This window comes from Oreochromis niloticus, linkage group LG18, assembly GCF_001858045.2.
Source record: "Oreochromis niloticus isolate F11D_XX linkage group LG18, O_niloticus_UMD_NMBU, whole genome shotgun sequence".
In the NCBI taxonomy this organism is placed as follows: domain Eukaryota; kingdom Metazoa; phylum Chordata; class Actinopteri; order Cichliformes; family Cichlidae; genus Oreochromis; species Oreochromis niloticus.
The window spans coordinates 26,364,136-26,383,734 of record NC_031982.2 but is presented as its reverse complement, the minus strand read 5'-3'; the positions used below and the strand labels follow the sequence as shown (position 1 = coordinate 26,383,734).

Here is a 19,599-nt window from a genome sequence, read left to right as displayed (position 1 = left end):
CTGTAAAAAAAATAAATAAATTTCTTTAAAAAAGCAGAAAGAGTAAGGATAAAAGGTTACAACAAAAAGACTGCCGTAAATCATCAATCAACTCTTTGTAGCTACAATTTACAGGATACAACAATAGTACTGTGTGTGTGTGTGTGTGTGTGTGTGTGTGTGTGTGTGTGTGTGTGTGTGTGTGTGTCACTTCTCCTACACACAGAGCAGAGCATGTAATTTGGTCAAACAACTTCTAGTCAAAATATGGGAATCCTTCATCCAAGCAACATCAAACTCAGCAGTGAACTTATTCTGGCTCCTGGTAATTAACCAACCAAGTCTGAAGTAGTTTGGATGCAGCGTTGTTGATAATCAGATGAACACAGATTTCTCACACTATCAGTAAGACAGACATGTTGATCTATGGCTAAACATAAACTTGTGTAAATAGGGTAAATTGGTGACACTAAGTCATAGAAAGCTACTATCAGTTACATTGTTGCTATATTTGATTGCCACCGGAATTTCCTGTCTGACATACAAAGTGCATTATTATTTTGAGATCATAAAGAACGACTTTAATAAGGTCGCACATGGCGTCTGCAGACAAATATTGCCTGTTATTCATCAACCTCAAACATGGCTTTTCATTTAAACCTGCAAGTTTCCAAACTTTAGCTTCTAATTATGTGGAACCATCGATGACCATTACCATATCGATACAGTAATGGTCCTTGTTCCAGTGTTCTCTACACTGGAACTCAAATAATCCCATTAACATGTCAACCTACACTAAAGGAGCAAAAACTGATCAACGAGGAAACCGCCTTAATAATTACACACTGTTCTGTTCCTGCTCCTGCAGAATGGCCCACCCTGTTTTATTTATATGAAACAGACTGAATGAAACTGACTTCACAGATGATGACTGAAGACTGTTACAGTAACCTAAAAGTGAACAGGCAATGTAATAATATGACACATATGGTGTGGTCATTACTGTGGTCATCACTGACAGAAGATAACGTGTTGTGCTCTTATTTAAAACCATGATCTTTTCTCCTGCTCAAAAGTAGCACTGAACATGAGTTCCTTATTTCTGGTTATTATTGCCTTATTTGCCTTATGTATGGTGCACTGTTAGCACTCTTAGCTGAAAAGAAACATATCACGAGTTCACAATCCTCTAGCTTAGAATTTAAACTACAAAGCGAGCAAGTTACCTACACACGCAGAAATTTAAATTGTTATTTATTTACAATGCATACTGTGCATATTACATGCTAACTGCTTGGTTAATCACAAATGTCCCTGACATGTCACTTCAATAGAGACAATCAGCCAGCTTTTTAAGTCATAAAAATCTAATCTAGTTGATTGTTTTCTACTTGAAGCTCATCTTTTATCTTTCCACAAATATTTGCTGAGCTCACCTGGAAGAGTTGTGGACAGCTGACTGGAGTTACAGTTAACAGAACCGTTGTTGTTGGTGCTAACAGCAGCGGCGAGGTGGAAGATCTCAGAGCGAGGAAGCTGGGGCGATACCGGTAAGGAGTGACACTGTCTTCCCGGCAGCTGCTGCCAGTAATAAGACGCCTCCTGTTGGGCTCCTCCGGGCCCGAGAGCACACGGTTGGTTACTGAACACACTTCCAGGTGGCGAGTGGAGGTCAAACACCAGGGAGAAGACGGACTTGCTGGGCACGTCGTAAAACTTAATCTTCCCACCGCACAGATCTTCTCGGGCTGTAAAAGGGTTGATCTTGCGGGCTTTGGAGGCTCTCTTGGCAGTAGGGGGGTTATAGTAAGGGTCCTGGACGTTGACTTTTCTTCCTGGCTTGCAGGAGAAGATGTCTGATTGGCTGCGGCTGAGCCAGATGTTTCGTCTGGGGCGGGGTGATTTAGGAGGGATTTTATCGTTCTGGAAACCAAGAGGATTACCTCGCTTGAAGCCTTGAATCTTCTCACCTTAAATGAAGAGAACAAGAGCTTTCTGTGATCATCTTACATAAAATCTACAGAATGTACAGAAGTGTATTCAGGTTTTCTTCTGACACAGCCATACTGAAGGTGAAGCAGGAACATTTTAAAACCACTAGATGGCAGAATAGGCTAAAGTCAGTGTATGCAGATGCTCCACAAAGCCTGTATGTTAACAGTTTCCCAAGGTGCTGCATGGGATTATTTAAACAGACGTTTTCAGTGGTGTGGTTTGGTTTAATTCTCGCAACGCTGAAATCATGGCAGGAAAAACAGGAGGATTACAGAAACAGTCTCGCCGGTGGTTGTTAAACATTGTTCAAAAACAAAGGGTTTACTTGTATAAATATTTTTTAAAGTTAAGTACTGAGAAAACTGTTCCAAACAGCATAAATATATCTACACAAAAGAGCTTCTCTCAAAGCTTGTAGTGCACCCCCGGGTGTCTCTTTTATTCCAGGAAACTCCTTTTACTCATGTGGACTAAAAAAAGGCTACTTTGGAAAAATATTTAGCTTTTACGTTTTCGTTATGCAACAGAAACATTTCCTACTGTCAGGGTGATCCTGGTCTCAGGAAACATTGATATTATCAGCAGAGAGAGGGAGATGGAGGAGGAGGAGGAGGATGGGTACACAGAGGAGAGGAGGAATGGCGAAAAGGAAGTTTATGATGTAACAACCAACAGCAGATGAGAGGTGTCACAGTCAGGCCCTGTTTTCCACACGGTAACAGCTACATGAGGGATCATCCCCATGCCAGCAGGCTAAGACTGCGTGTTATATGTTCTGTCACCTTCATCGGATAAAAAGAAAACAATAATCTTGACAGCTGTATAAATGCTTTGTGTCACAGCTGTGACATAACATGTAGTGGGGGGGAAAAAAGGAGCTCTGGGGCTTGCCTAAACAAAATCATTACTGGCTCCTCATGACTCCATGATGTGTCAGACATGCAGGCGGCTCTACGTGGGACCAAATTAGAAGTGAAACCTGGGCCTGCATGGATTAAGTGTCTCAAGCAGGAATGTTCATCTCTGACCAAATTTCCTCTCCTACCGTGGATGAAGTTTATATTTTCAGGAATCAAAGTGATTCACGGTTAGAGCTCTGGGTCAGTGATAGGGATACTCAGATAAATGTTAACATGATGTACTTTAAATAGCTCGCTTGAGTGCGATAATAGTGAATACAGACGTCAGTGAAATAAGGGCTATTACACTGCTGAAGACCAGGCTGTTTGGAAGGAGCAAAATCTGGCCTGAGCAAGTCTGGCTGTGTGTTTAGGGTGAGGGCAGTGTAAACAGCACCTTTGTAAGTGACCGTTTGCTTTGAGATGAGAAGCGCTGTGGTGTTAGGAGGAAAAAGAAGAAAGTGCCAGGCTTGACACTCGTTGGATAAATGGTGAAATACAGACTAGTTGACAGGCTGAGAAGATAAGACAAGCAGAGTCTGTACTGTTGTAAGTGGCAAGGGTGAGGTGGGGGAAATTTCTGTTCCCTTGTTTGCTTACAGTTTCCCCTCCTTTCACCTCCCCTCACAGGAATTTACAAGCATCTTCGTGTGTAGCCTTTATGGACTGTAAAGCTGAAGTTTTATGTGAGGGTGGGAGGCGGGACTGTTACCTTTGGCTATGGTTTTCTTGTCATTGTCCCCAGTGAGCGGGACACACTCATGCTCCATATCTTCAACTTTAAGGTGTGCGAAAATCTCCTCGAGATGCCTGACGAGGTCTGAGAAGGATGGACGGAGTTTAGGATCCATCTAAAGGAGAAAAAAAAAAAGGAGATATGAAGACAGTGACAGTAATAAACATTATCAAAGGTTGCACTTTGTAAATTATTTTCTAGCTAAAGGGAAACGCACATACATAGAATTGCATTTATCTTAATATGAAAACTGCGTTGATTATGTAACAATGTCATAGTTCACATTACATTACTCGATGACACCAAAACCCTTAAACTGTAGTTTACAGGTTGGTGCTTTAGTGGCATAAAGAAAGGACTGTTTTATAATTTTATTGGCACTCTAGTTGGGAAATGTTCAGTTGCTCAGCAGACTGTGGTATAATACTAAGACGAGTAGTAAAATGAACATCTGAGGTCACTACGATTTTCAACTGACCTCAGCGATAAAATCTGGTAATAAAATGTTTCTTTTATGGCTAAGAATTTGATTTACCTTTGGGTGGTGCCAGCACATACAAGTACAATCATATCCTTACATTAAAGGCAATGAGTCACCCTATGTGACAGAAATGTAAACTCAAACGTGTTTAATATTTTACAGCAGTTGATTAACATTTGGCTCTAGCTAAAAATCCCTATAAGAAAATTACAAAACTTCCCCTATGCAGGAAAGCCCCTCCTTTCCAAGAATAGTGACTGACTGAATTTATTGAGGATAGAAATTTATGAAATTAAAATGAAAAAGATAAAGCTGAGAGGCAAAATAAAAGCAAGAGAAATAAGGGGAGGCAGATGGAAGAAGAAGAAATTGTGGCAGTAGACAGCTGGGAGGAAATACAAAGTGTGAAAAAGAATGAAAGTGTTGCTAAAAGATGATATTCAACTGGCAAAGAAGTGGAAAAGAAGTAACAAGGAAATGCCAGAAAGAGACAGACTTGGAAACAGACTTGAATAAGGATAAGGATGATAAAAGCAAGACAAGAGATAAGGATGAGAAGGGATAGAAGAGCCTATCTAGTCTTAATCAGCAGGGTGCTGTAAGATCTTTAATGCTCTCATCATCTGTGGTTGTAATTAACTTTAGTGAAAAAGAACTCGTGTTTTCAGTTCAGTGATCATGTGAGTAAAACAAAGCAGCAAAATCTCATTTAAAGTCTATAAGCAAATATATTTTATTTTATGGTTTCATTTACTTGCTGCTTATTCTAGATACTTTTACAACAAACCAGTATATGACTTAAGAAAAGCAGAACGTGCCAAGTGAGTGGGTCCGCTTTTAGAGAACAGAACCCCTTCTGGAGAGGAAGCTAAATCCGATTATTCACATAATCAGATTGCTCCTTTATTTCTGAAAAAGGGAATGAACGTTACTTAACTAATTAGAAATAAAACAGTAGAAACTCCAGGACAAAGCCAATTGGGAAATGTTGTCTCAACATAGCAGAGTTTGTGGTAAACACATTATAAAAACAGACTGAAGCCTCAACTTTATGAGCTACTTTAAAGCTACTGCTGCCTGCAAGCTGTTTTCTCACAAGCAGACAGTGGGTCTTTATTATCAGTGAACTTGTGCTAACAAGCACATTCATTTTTTTCTATTGAATTTTAAATATTTAACAGTTATGTTTTGTTTCCTTCCTGTAAATGCTGGTCAGAGATAAGCAGCCCTAAATGCTCGTTGCACAAGACTGAAAGCAGAGGATTGGAAATTGATAAGCAATGACCACGTACATCTCCCAGTAAACAACATGTTTTTATGCTTAAAATAAACCTAAGCTGCTTATTGGGCTTTAAAAGAGCCACTTTAAATGAATCACAGTTCAAAACAGTCATTTATCTCATGGGTTTTGATGAAGCCGCTCATTTCACTTGGTCTGAAATAAGCTATGTTAGCTTCTCTACCCTATCAAGCCAACTTTATTCCGATTGGCTGCCGGTTGCAAACGCAAGGACTGAAGAGCAGGTGGGCCTCAAATGGCTATATGACAGATATCTGCTCTTTTTGACATCATACTGATTTAAATAGTAGGAAAATTTTTTTAGAAACAGAGCAATCAGAGCAGCCTGAAGCCTCACAGACACTACTAGGATTATTTGAATCCTGAACTTTTAATATTTCTGAAATTACAAAGAATGAGGTTGTATAACGGACTCACATTGCAGCAGTTAAAGGCCAGCTGGAGGAAGTCAGGCGGACAGTCTCCAACCATGTGCTGGAACGTGTGATAGTCCAGGCCGAAGTTCTGGTCAGGAGGGCGAAGCGAGAGGGACAAAGGGGTTTGAGATACATAAAGGACAAACAGGAAATTCATATTCTAACAGTGGGATAAAGACGGAGACTGACAGCGCTTCAGCAGATGTTTGACATACTGTAACTCAGCTGCCAAAGCCAGCTTCATGTCAAACTAATCCCTCTGACATGATCCTGCTGGCTGCCAAGTTTTCTTTTGCTTTAGACCATCAAGGACTAGTAATCAGCCACTTTATTATTAACTTGGATTCACTTCTAAGCCCGGCTTAAGGGCACAATTCACACTGGAATGCAAAGGATTACCCTTTTGACCAGTTATCATTCTTAATGAATTCATGCCAACTTGCATACAGCAGATGCTTGGTAAGGGATTTTGATGTTAAACGGTGTGCAAAACAAATGTACAGGTGATTAAAGTTTCTGTATTTTATTAACATGCATTTCATAATTTTAATGCCAGTGTACGATGCTATTGCAGTTATAAATCAAACTGAAAAGGGTGGTTTTAACTAATTTGAAGAGCTATATTCTGAGCCTTCATAAACGGTAAACGTCAGCCTTGTGCAAAGATGGCCTGGACATAAGCACAATGAGAAAGTTCAGTAGATGAATAAATAGTAAATATTTGAAGTTCACTTATCTTTTTCTAAAAAGGGTGGGAAAATGGTTGACACTCTTTTTGTTCTGTGAAAAACTATTTTACCGTATACACATGGTGAGAGGCACGGTATAGCAACAGGATTAGTCTGTGTACAGTGCAAACATGTAGACTTAGTATTACAAGGTCATGTGATTGGAAAAGAGATACGAGGCAGATGAGCAGTCACCTCTGTGCGGGGAAGGAAGTCGGGGTCGGCCTGAATCCTTGCGATGATTTCACACAGGATTATTCCATAGGAGAACACGTCGGCCTGAAAACAGATAGACGTTAATATTTACACACATACCCACAAGAGCAAAGAAAGACTGCTTATAAAAATAGAAAATTCCCCCTTCTCACAATTCAGATCAGAGAAACTGCGAATCATCTGCTATTATTGACAGTTCAGAAGATTCGGTTTCCATCGGGGTTTGTTTAGGTTTAATCAAAACTATTCTAACAATGTCTAATCAAAGTTTCTGTTCAATCCAGTCTGAGGCCATAGCAACGCTGGCTGTAAAGATAAACATCTACCTTCTCATTGTAGGGTTCATCTCTCAGCACCTCCGGAGCCATCCAGAAAGGAGACCCAACCACTGAAAGCTTCTCTCCTTCAGCGCTAAACACACCATCACAGAAACAGAATAATGTATTATATGCAGCATGCCATAGTAGTAAAAAAGCCAGAAAATGTAAGAAACTTTGCAGCTTTAAGATGAATCTAGAACTCTGTTTTCCTGCTTCACTGATGTAAAATGTTTTTACTCAGAGTTGTTTTTAACTTGAGGAAGACAAGAGAGAGTGTAGAACGAGGAAGAGAGCTGACCCTGTTCACAAAGTGGGTAAAGGAAGGATGTTTAATACAACCTGAGGCTTTATATTACCCGTGTACTAAAAAGTAAAAGCCTGTTTGAGTGCATTAGTGGAGTAAATAGATATAGAACATCAGTGAAAACATGCAAACTCTAACCTCACCATTAATGCTGAAAGGTACATGCAGGTTTTAGAGCAACATATGCTCCTATCCAGACAGCTTCTTTTGCAGAGATTGCATATTTCAGCAAGACAATGCTAAAACACATACTGCATCCATTACTGCAGCATGGCTTCGTCATAGAAGAGTCTGAACTGCAGGCAGGTCAATTTTTACCAATTGCAAACATTTGGTACATCATGGAATGAAAAATACAAAACAAGAACACCCAGGACTTTTGAGCAGCAAGAATCGCGTATCGGACAAGAATGAGGCAATATTTCTCTCCCAAAGGTCTAGCAGCAGGTCTCCTAAGTTCTCAGACACTTTATAAATTGTTATTAAAAGAAGTCTATGAGGTCTATAAGATTTACAAATAACCATATTCTATTTTCATTTGCAACCAATGGTTTTTGGTATTGACTCTACCAGGCAGACCTTTTAATCACCTTTTATGACATTTAAAATGATACAGTATCATTTCTCTTAACTCCCCAATTCTTCCACTTAAATGACCTTTGCTCCATATATTTTTAAACTGGATCAAGCAAGCCAAGATTCATCATTTCCTGACAAACTGCACTCTCCCACTTAATAATAAATAATAACGGGAGTGGCTACTTTCAGCACAGTAACACCCATACATGTTTACATATGCACATGCATAAAGCATTACATAAGTTATTATTTGGTCTCTCTGCAGCGCTCCTGAATATAGTTTAGAAAAGACAAAACAGAGACCCTCCTTCTTTACTCTGCTGCAGGATTAAAAAAGTAAAACCCGGCACTGATACTATCCTACTGTTATCAAAACACTAAAGAAGAGAATGTGAACTGTAGAGGCGGCTGTTAATGTTAGTGCCTGACCTATGTGTCAATAAATAACCCTGTGAGTGGTATGAGGAGGAGGAGGAAGAAGAGGAGGAAGACTCTTAAGTGAGTTAGCTGTAACAGCAACAACAGAAAGGTACAAAAAGAATCATGTGGAGAGCAGTAATGAACAAAAAACAGGCTGGAATATTAATCTTATGACCTGTAATATTCTCTGCCACTCATTACAATGAGCAGCATTTGAATGGAGTAGCAATATGATAATTTATTCCTGACACAAATGGATGTGTGGTGCAGATAAATTAAAACAAATCAAGACAAAGCTAAAAAGGCTACCCCGCAAATACATCATCCCAGTCAATTACATTACATAAACCAAACTATGTGGCACACCTAGAGGTGTTAGTGGCCACTACAAGCAAGCACTTTACTGCAAAAAACTGGTCCAATACAGCTTTGAAGTTTTATAAACTTTTTTTAACCAGATAAAACAAGTGAGCGGATATCTCAGTTTGGTTACATACTAACAGACATCAGCCTTGTTAACCTTCAGTTTTGAGTCATCCGTCTTAAAATCAATCTAATTTTAGTTCTGAGTTTTTGAAAAGAAAAAAAAAAAAAAAAAAAAAAAAAAAAAAGGGCCTGTGGTTTCACCTACTAAATGTGCTTCTGTTCATCAGCGTTTCCCTTACTCTTTGGCGATCAGTACGTGGGGTGCGTGTGGTTTTTGACAGGTGTAAATTACTGAGTCTAGTACAAGGTGGATGAGAGCAGCAGTGACGCAAACATGCTAAATGTAAAAACTAAAAACAGTGAGTAAATGAGAGGGTACGAGGAGAGATCAAGCTAACACTGGGTGATAATTATCAATGACTTCACTGTTACAGCCTGCCCCTTTCACAACGCAATTTAGATTCAGTGTTAATATGAGTAAGCGCGACTGTAACTCTGGTAGAAAAATGGAAGCACGGCCTCCAAATGCTTCTCTGTCAGTGAAGTTACTGTTTATTATTTTTAATACTAGTAATGATCCAGGTAAATATGTGCTGAGATCACTGAGTCCTCCTTACAGATTGGTAGGGATCTTTTCTGCCAGGCCAAAGTCTCCCACCACTGCTGTGTACATGCCGTCATCACTCTTTATCAGGCAGTTCTGTGAATGCAGAAAGACACGTTAGCTTGAGGAAGTTGCAAAAAAAAAAAAACCCCTTTTGTGAGCTAGTAATACCAGTCCAAACCTCTACTTCCTATTGAACTTGCATTCACCATTACTCTAAATGGTGTTGCAACTTTCCTGTTGAACATTCCTCTTCAGATTAAGTTAACAGGCTGTAAATATGCTGTTTATTGAAATTTCTAATGCACATGCACTTCTGACTTCATCTGCACAACCCTGTGTAACTTAACTGTGACATTTAGTAGTCACAGCTACTCAGACTGGCATATAAATAAACTGTGAGTGCGTAGAACATTAACATTCAGCTCAACTGACTGGAGTAACGTACGACACATTGAGTGCACAACTAGATGTCTATCCTGCCTTTATAAATGGTACACAAACATGTTGCTCTGTAAACTACAAAATAATTTCTACAATAAAGGAGGAAAGTACAATAAGTCTTTAGAACACTGCATAGCTTTAAATAAATACAAAGCAGACAATGTTGCTTTGTTCATTTACTTCCCCGACCGGTATGACTCCAAGTAAATAGACTCTCTACTAATTTGAGGAAGTATAATATGCAAGGTTATGAATACACATATGACCACAAAAGGCTTCTCTTGCGTGTTGCGTTTTCATCTAGTCCAGTGGAAAATTTCACACACTTTATTTTTTTTGCAGGTATTTGTTTATTCTTTAAACAGGTGACGAGCTATAAGCAGAGAGAGGAAATAAATATGATTTTACAGCAGAGTGCATACTGCTCATGTTCCCTCGCTGTGCCAACATGGCTCTGGATCAAGTTGGAAAACTAGAAGCTGCTTGGTACAAAATATCACATCTGACAGTGATAGTGGTCTTTAGGTTCCACTTACTCCTAAACCTGCTGACCTCTTTGTAAACTGTGTTACAAGGACACACCTGAACATATTTTAATGTTTCTAAATAACACTAAGAAAGTCTTATGAATATTATGCTGGGATGAGAAAATGGAAAAACAATCATCTGTTTAGTCCAACTAGTATTTTATTATATACTAGCCACAGAAAACTCGTAAAGAAGCCAAAGTCAAACATTTTATATTGTTCTCCCCACAAAAACACTTGCAAGAAATACACCACAGGGGTTCTAATCTGAAGATGTCCAAGTGTTCATTTTTTGGGGGCTGTAAGCAGACCATTTTTAGCTCCTGTTTCACCTCTTAATGACACATTCACCCATTTAGCTAACCTTGGAGGTGAGGTCCCGGTGGAATATGCCTTTAGAGTGCAAGTAGGCCAGACCGCTGGCGATATCACAGGCTAATTTCACCCTGGTTGGCCAGCTCAGGTGTTTGTTGCTGTCCAGAAGCTGCTCCAGGTTCCCACCATTGATGTACTACAGGAAGACATAGACAGATTTATAAATTAACTGGCAAATATCCAATTATTTTTAAACAAGATTTACATTCAGCCCTAAAATAACCCTGAATAGATGAAAGCGGAACACAGAAAACTGTTTTTAAAATACTGAAGGTCGAGAACAGACATCATGCAATATGGTTTCAAAATGTGCGGAAGAACAAATGATTTCATATTATTGGTATTACTGAACCAGGAACTGCTTTACTATGCTTGAAAAAACAAAACATTTCCTTCCTACACAGGTCATTATAACAGTGAGCTGGGGAGATATCAAATTGCTTTCAGTGGAATTAGATACTGAGTTAGTGTGAATACTCCAGTCATGGCAAGATAACACTCCCTGTTGCCAGCGACAGAACAGAACGACTTGCTGGCTTTACAATTCATAATTCATTAGTCACAGTGGTGCAATCACACTCATCATCATTAAAATACAGAGGTAAATTCAAGCTGCACAGAGGTTCTGACTAATCATGTTACTCAAACTAGCTGCTCATTTGACAGCTCAGAGTAGAGGACTGATCAGTTGGATTCAGTGACTACTGACAGCCTGCTTGGTGGGTTAGGTGATGTATCGACCAACTGCCTGAACAAAATCTGGCCTGCAGCCTGTTCAACTGGCAGGCAGAATGGCTGGTTTCCTTACATGAATGGGAACCATCTGCCCACCATGTAGGCTGAAGAACGTGCAGGCAAATTAGTAAACCTGCTCCGTGGGTTTAAGCTATACTGGGACCTTCAGTTTGTCCGTCAGCTTTGGTCCAGAAGAACGTGGCTGACCTCGGGTCTTGCATGCAAGGACCTTCTAATCCGGTCACATATCAAAAACAACTGTAGTTGAAACTGTGAGAGATGAGATAAGGAGATGCTCGGGTTTAACTGTGGTTACTGTATGACTGACAGGTGTTGAATTAGAGCAATGAGGGCTGATACTGTCCTCTACTTCTTCATGCAATAAATAAACTGGGCTTCTAGTCAGATTAGTACCAATCAAGCTGAATCTTTTTTTAAACAACTGAACATTAGCCAGATCATTTCAGGGTTAAGTGTCATAAAGGTTTAGATTCCAAAGCCCAACATAAATTAGATATGCCAACAAACAAATCCACATAACTTAAAACTAAAAGAAAATAAGGAAAGAATGCAAATTATTTTGCAAAAATAAGTAAAAACTGTGCCCCGTCATCAGTGACTACCAACAATATTCTTCACATAAGTTTGTCGAAATGTTTGTCTTAATCTCCACAGATGATAATTACATGTACCGGACTACGGTCTTTCTCAATTTCTATAGAAGATCAGCAGAGGTGCTTTTTGTGGCTTTGAATGTTTGTGGATTTCAAGCAACTGGACGATTGGACCCAAAATATTGAGCTTTTACCCTCAGATATGCCGTGACACACATGCACACACTGCTTCAAGATGTCAGAGGATTACAGTATTTGTCCAGTAAATTCCTCAGTAGCCACAGAGTTCAACATCTGTTGTCTACGCCTGACTGGAGTTTCCAAACAGAGAAACACAACAGGAGAAATCCCAAGTGCAGTCAATTAAAATAAAATAAAAAATTCTGACTAATCCAACTTCCCTGCTTCGTGCAGTTTATAAGCACACCAACAGAATACACACAAAGTATGCCTAGTCAGAAAAGCAAATCACACGATTTTACAGAAGAGTGCACCTGTTGTGTAAACTAAAAGCAGCAAAGTGGAAGTAAAGTTATATTTTAAAAAGCCTCTCACTCATGCATTGTATATTTCCCGGAATTTACCTCATCCTGTTTATGGAGGTACTGATGTACTAAACTGATCATTAAACATAGCACGTTTGGGCCATGCAAGTACCATGTCTGACCATTTAAGATGCAGTGAGCTGAGGAAATAAGAAACATATGGTTGGTCACAATTGTTCTGGAGGACTGTCTGTGTTTCAGGTTAAAAAACCTGGAAAGACTCAAACAAAGAGTTCTTGTTTGCTGCCGGGAGCAGCTTCAAACAGCAGTATAATCCTGCCATGGGTCATGACTTACCATTAGCCCAGATTACGATTGCAGAAGCAGTTCATATAACATGCATTAAGATGAAGCTGAGCAGACGCAGAACAAGTCTTTGAGGTCTAGATCACTGTACATTGTGCTAAGTCTTCAAAGGATAATTTGCATGTGAAAGGGTAATCCAGTCCAGATGCCGGATACCCACATCTTGCAACGATTCTTTTTATTATTATATCCTATATTTATCCTATATTATACCCTATATATATTTATGCAGGTCAAAGACTCTCTGAGATACTTTTTAGGAGGGCCCTGGCCAAGAGGGCAGCACACAGCACAATATCCAAAACATATTTAATAAAATATAAAGGTTAAAACCAATTTCAGTGCAAATCTGAGGAGAAACCATGTTAACCAAGAGTAGCATTTTCATGATCCTTTAAAATTGACTTTAAATCCTCCACTATAACCAGTTCTGAGAATTTCAGGTACTTCTTTATACACTTCCAGGAAAAACAGACAAATTTAAAAGTTTCTGTCTGATTCATGTCTTACTCTGTGGAGAAACATTTATCAAATATATAAAAGCAAAAGCCTTCCTGATACACGTGTATGCGCAGACGTAAGAAGGAAGCAGGAGGGGAGACTTCGATATAAAAAGAATCTAACAGGAAAGTTTGAAGACAAACAGCAATGATGTGTGTACAATTTACATAGCTAATAACAAAACATAAAGCATAATTATGTACAGGTAGACCTTATCTAGTTACTATCAGGCACATTTATAAAGAGCAGATCACCATAATCCAATAAAGGTTAAAAAACAGCTGCAGATATCAAGGATTTCCTTACCTAAATGGTGAAACAGGTTTTAATTCTATCATATGCTATAGACCATTCAAAGCCAATCTTTGAAACAAGAAGGAAAAAAAAATGCAAAAACTATAATTTTAAGTTTTAGAATTAATACAAGGGAGGTATGCAGGTTGTACTCTTCAGTTTTTCAGTGTTCTCCTGTATTATTCTTATTTAGACGAGTTAAGAAGGACTTTATTTAATGAAACGTCTGTTAAAAATCCAGACATGTTTTTGTGCACTGACAGAATGAAATGGTTGTTTATTAACTGGATGCCTTTATATCTAAACCCTGGAGAAGACGTCAGACTGGATTATTTATTTAGCAGTTGTGAGTTATGGTGCTTTTCCAACACTATTTAATTTTCTTCTTTTTCTTTTCTTCTTTCTTTTGCTATTCGTGTCTTATCAGCTCCTTCACACTGGGCTTATTTTCTGTGCATGAAACTATAATAAAATCATATCTATCATTTTCAACTTTTGCTCTCTTTAATGCTAACAGCACTTCAGCGCTTCAGTGGGACATAGGATGTGCTTGTGTCTGCGTGTCAGTCAGTGTTACTGAAGCAGCTTGAGGCCATGCAGTAACTTCATTCTCCTCTTCCTCTGAGCACAGCCACATAGTGGGGGTCAGGTAACAAAACGCCATGAGCCTGCTACCAGAGTCAGACCATACAGCTTGGCCCTGACACGACACAACAGGATCTGTTTACGCTGAAGGAAGGAATACAAGACCTACCACAGTGTGTATGCATAGTACAATATGCAGTACTTCCCTTTGCAACTACGATCAATGATCAAGCATGTGTGCAAATTCAGCAACTCAAGATGTGTTCTATTATAAAACTGGTGTCAGTCTCTATTTGTCAAGGCTACAATAAGCACATTCACTGTGCAGCACAGCAGTGTAATTTAGAACATATGTGTGAGTCTGGGAGCATCTCTAACAGTGTATGCTTTCTTCAGATAGTCCATGACTATCACCCCACATTTACATCTAACTGACCATATCATGCAAATTCAAATATAATCATTTGCAGAGATGAATTGGCTCATCAGTGGCTGAAGTGTTGATGTATATCTGTATAAATGAAAGTTCATGTAGATTGAGATTAGCACATCTGTCATAAAATGAGTGTTCAGGCAGTTTACGTGTGTATAAAATGTTAAAACCTATCAAACAGAAAAGTCAGTCTGTGATATGACTAAATTTACACTGCATTAAGCAGCAGACGGCAAATTTTATTGCAACATGTGAAACACGTGTTGCAAGAAAACAGGAGTTGTAGTTTGCATAACATTACCATTTGTAAATTAATTAATTAATCATTTAGTAATCTCCATGTTAGGGGTTAGAACAAGGCTAATAAACTCCTGTTAAAACCTTTTGTTACAGAAATACAGACAAAAAGAAATCCATGTCTGAATGCCTCGAGCCCTGAGACAGACCGAAGCAAAGAGCTTTTGCTGTTGCCTTACAGAAGAAAAATCATAGAGAAATAACAGAAAACATGATTCACAACTTTAAAAATCCAATCAAAAAAACGTAGACAAATTTATTTTATAGTAAATGGACTGGTTCTTGTGTAGCACTTTTCAATTGCTTTATACAACATGTCTTTTTCACTCACATGTATAGAAGCACTTTTTTCTACGCCTGTTTTCTATCTAGCATTCACACCCCGGTGAACACATCGGAGAGCAACTTGGGGTTCAGTAGTTGCCCGAAGAGACTTTGAAGCAGTCAGGGATCGAACCACCAACTTTCAAATTAGTTGATGACCTGTTCTACCTCCCAAGCTATAGCTACCCCATTGCATTTATTAGTTAAATTACCCCCCCAACAAAAAAAACACACATGCGAAGCAAAAAGCAACTTGCAGTGTTGGAGAATACTGCTCAGTATTCACAATGACTTAAGAAAAATCAAAGCTACTTGGTAATGATGGGCCCTTTACTATAACATAAACGCCACAAGGGTTCTGTTTCAGGCTCAGTTTATTCTTCTGTAATTTGGAGGATAAGACCTGATGTTCTGTACAACTCATCCTTTCATTCAGACTCAGATATGTCACCTGCCTAGCAGACATTTTCTGTGACTAATTTTGTCTATCACAACCAAAATGTTACATTTCTATAATGGGTCTATGTGAATTTAAATAACATTAATCACAATAATATCCAAACTTTATCGTCCCTGGAAAGCTAGATTAGAATTCTCCCTCCCTCTTACTCACACAGAGGCCAAGGGTTACACATAACTAAGGACATTCAGTTCTCTTGGTTTTCCACAATTACAGGCTTGTACACTTCTGTGTTGTGCTCATGGATTACGTGATGTTCACTTGAAAATAACAGGAACACACACAAGCCACACTAACACAAAAAGAATTATAGCAAAGGTGCCCCAGTGCTCGACCTTTCATTAGCAGCCACGCTTTGATCTCACATAGTAGTGTGCACAGAAGCTTCAGTGTGAAATTGTGTGTTTGTGCATATGTTCTCCTACCTCTGTGAGAGCATGAAGCTGGCCCTCATGGACACAAACTCCTTTAAACCTAGAAGACAGATGCAATGAAAAATTAAGTTGTTGTTAAAACATGTTTTATAAGCACCATTTCAAAGATTAATTGAAGATGTGTGTAATAATTTGACTTGATAAAAGAAAAATGTGGTTGAGACACTGACAGACACATGTTCTTATCTTTCCAAACCACAAACACAGTTTCTAACTAGTTCAATAACTTGCTAGAAGAAGAAGTTGTCTGCTCCCTTATCACAAGAGGTGTTTTACACTAGATACCCTTCCTCATGCAAGCCCAAAGGGCATTTGTGCTTCCAGCTGGAATCAAAGTAACGGCCTTTTGCTTGCCAAGCAAATGTGTTAACCATTACACTATAGAATCACTTGCTATGTAGTGTGTATAAAAAATAGATTAAAATACTTTTTGACCTTTTCTGTTATGAGTGAAGAGAAGAAAACAGCAACAACAGTTGAGAAAAGATTAAAATTCCAGTAGGCAAGACTGGACAGGTGATTACTGTGAGACAGTCTCATAACAGCAGGATAATAACAGCTCAGCTGCTTCACCTGCATTCCTTCCATTTCTCCCTCTGCCTTGCCTGCAAATTTTAATCTAGTAATAAACAAAACCACAATCATGCTAACACCCTTTCTGTTGTGTCAGTGTTTCATAATCACACTGACAAATTTGATTTCTGGTATTAAACTAAATAACTAAATAAATAAACCCACCACAATGACAAATCTTTTAATCAAGGATAAACACTGCCTCAACTTATCATGATGTCAGATCATTCTTCCTCAATTTTGGATGACGTTTTATTCATCTTTATTTATAAAATATATCTAGCCCAGAGAGGGCTGTGTACCCCTTCACTTGAAATCTAATGGTATGTGTGTTTATGTGTGTTCAGAGCAACACATGAACCAACTGTTCACAAACTCAGTTGAGGACCTCGTAATTCTGAAGGCAACGAAAAGGTCAACTCTGTGGGTCCTTATTGGACTTTAGCTAACAATGACCCCTTCAGTGTAAGCTTGTTAACACACAGACACACAATCCACAAGGCACGCTTAACAAAGATGGCATTGTAAAAGATGTGTGCTTGTGTGTCCGTGAACACACAAAGATATTTATGCATATGTGTGCATGGCCGTAAACACACACTCCTCCACACACATGCCCAAAGCAGAATGTGAAATATTTACTACAAAGACAAAATAACAAACATATTTTGTAGCAAAACAGTTGCTCTAATTGAAATAACATCTCATATTCAACGTTTTATTAAGTGTACCCACTTTCCATACTTTCCTGCAGTAAAATTAAAGTTAAATATATTTGTATAGCCTTTGCATTTTACCACAGATGTCATTTGAAGAGGTTTAAATATGAATAAGATCTGCATTTAAACACCATAAAACAAATAAAATCCAAGGAATTAAAACATACTATTCATATTTTTCAGATGTGGAAAACTAAAACTTTTCTGGGACAGCAGCCATTGGTTATATACTTCCACAAGCACGTTTGATTTTATACTCGGGTCACCTTAAAGGACAGAGGTGTGCAAACACCAATACCTGTGTAAGATTTTTCTGGCAGCGGCAAAGAAAACTGTAACTAACAACAGACTAACTGAAACTGAAAAAAAGCACACTTTTTAAAAGACTGGGAAAAATCATTAATATGCAAAGTTATACATATATAAGTAACTGTAACTATTAACAGAGGCAGCCTTGCTCAAATCCACAGGCTTAGGAGTCTTCACATATTTATGGGTCTTTTTTCGATCTTTACTAGCTTCCAGTTTTGTTTTGGCCTTTGTCCAGTGATCATTTGTGTCAATGTTCTTAATGTTTAAACAAAGCAAAACAAAATAAAGTCAAATAAAGTGGCGTTACACTACAGAGACAGAATAATTTTAAGGACATTAGAGAAATTAGTCAACAGGACAGCAGCGTAATTATAGATTCAAATTTGAAAGTGACCAAAGATTATGTGCATTTAACTTCAACAGGAAGTTAGACTTTAAAGAAAGTCGAACTTAAAGGCAACTTCATCATGATGCCTAGGTTCTGACCTAGTTGCAACCTGTGGTGCTGAAATGTGAAGCCCACACACAAATGCCAAAAATAAGAGTTCCTTAAATGGCAACTTGAGGCTCCAAAAGTGAGTCAAGTCCTCTAGAATCCCATGTTAAAATTTTACAACTAAAACAGGCTTTGCTACATGTATCCAATTTTCCCTTTCATAAGAACAGCACAGAGTGAAAAAAGCTACTTTCAGCTGCTCACTTATTCACAGGGGATCACATTTGTTTTGGCAGACTTTAACATCAGATGCCTTTCCTGACGCAACCCCAAAGACATTTGTGTCTCCTCCTGGGATCGAACTGGGAACTTTTCACTTTTTAAGCTAAGATATAAACTACTACACTATGTAGCCAATTTTTGTGTATATCTCACCACTTTGAATTTTATTAAGGCTTAAAGTTAACATACTATTAGGACAGTAGCCACCTTATTTTTACATTACTTGGTGCTAATTAGCAGGTATCTGGGTGAGCGAGGCACTTGTTGAGTCTATCAATGCATCCTGCTTACCAGCATTCCTATTTATTTAGTACTAGGTCCAAAAAAAACAGAAGAAAAGCAAAACTGCAACTGCACTTTTAAAACTGTTTGACATTGATTTCTACTTAATTCATAGTCTGAAAAATGTTAAATGGAGACAACACAAATCAGCAAGGACCACAAATTTCATCAACCTTTTGACACTTTGTCAATCACAGAGCAGATAATTGAAAATAAAATGTTCATGACTGTATACAGCTCCTGCCTTTCCCCTTCCCTTTGACAGAGAGGGCCCTCCTTGCTTTTTGCCTCCAGGCATCTGGTGAAACCCTAACAGGAGTTGGCAGCTTAGAAAATCCATTGCTAATAGGCTCTATGTTTGACACAGTTTCAAACCAACTCCAAAGGAAACAGGTCACAACCACAAGCACATGAGCAAATGACAGAAGAGAAGTGGTGGTGAAGGGGGTGGCAGACTATAAATATATTTTGTTTATCGTCACACAGGCAGGTGTTAGTAGAAATTATTTTCTGCACAAAGTCATTTGTGCTGAATATAATCTAGAGTTTCTGAAATTATTACTAAGAATGAGTTTCTTAAAATCTGCATCATAATGTAATAATTATCTAGAACAAAACAATTACTTTGCTTGCTTTGTTTTAAAAGTTAAATTAATGCATTTTAATTTTTAATTATTTTTTTTATTTTTAAGAGCCCTGGCTGGAAAATAAATTACTT

General features: G+C 38.4%; 1 protein-coding gene across 2 annotated transcripts in view; it reads right to left on the bottom strand.

The window, feature by feature from the left end:
- The window catches only part of tesk2 (testis associated actin remodelling kinase 2), a 32,136-nt gene that overhangs the window by 2,616 nt on the left and 9,921 nt on the right, over positions 1-19,599 (bottom strand). For both annotated transcript variants that reach the window (XM_005476726.4, XM_005476725.4), the window contains exons 6-13: positions 16,269-16,317; positions 10,739-10,885; positions 9,417-9,499; positions 7,077-7,161; positions 6,730-6,813; positions 5,808-5,894; positions 3,586-3,724; positions 1,416-1,949 (exon numbers count right to left, since the gene is read on the bottom strand). In XM_005476726.4, coding sequence (XP_005476783.1) covers positions 1,416-1,949; positions 3,586-3,724; positions 5,808-5,894; positions 6,730-6,813; positions 7,077-7,161; positions 9,417-9,499; positions 10,739-10,885; positions 16,269-16,317 — 1,208 coding nt within the window. The remainder of the gene's footprint in view (positions 1-1,415; positions 1,950-3,585; positions 3,725-5,807; positions 5,895-6,729; positions 6,814-7,076; positions 7,162-9,416; positions 9,500-10,738; positions 10,886-16,268; positions 16,318-19,599) is intronic.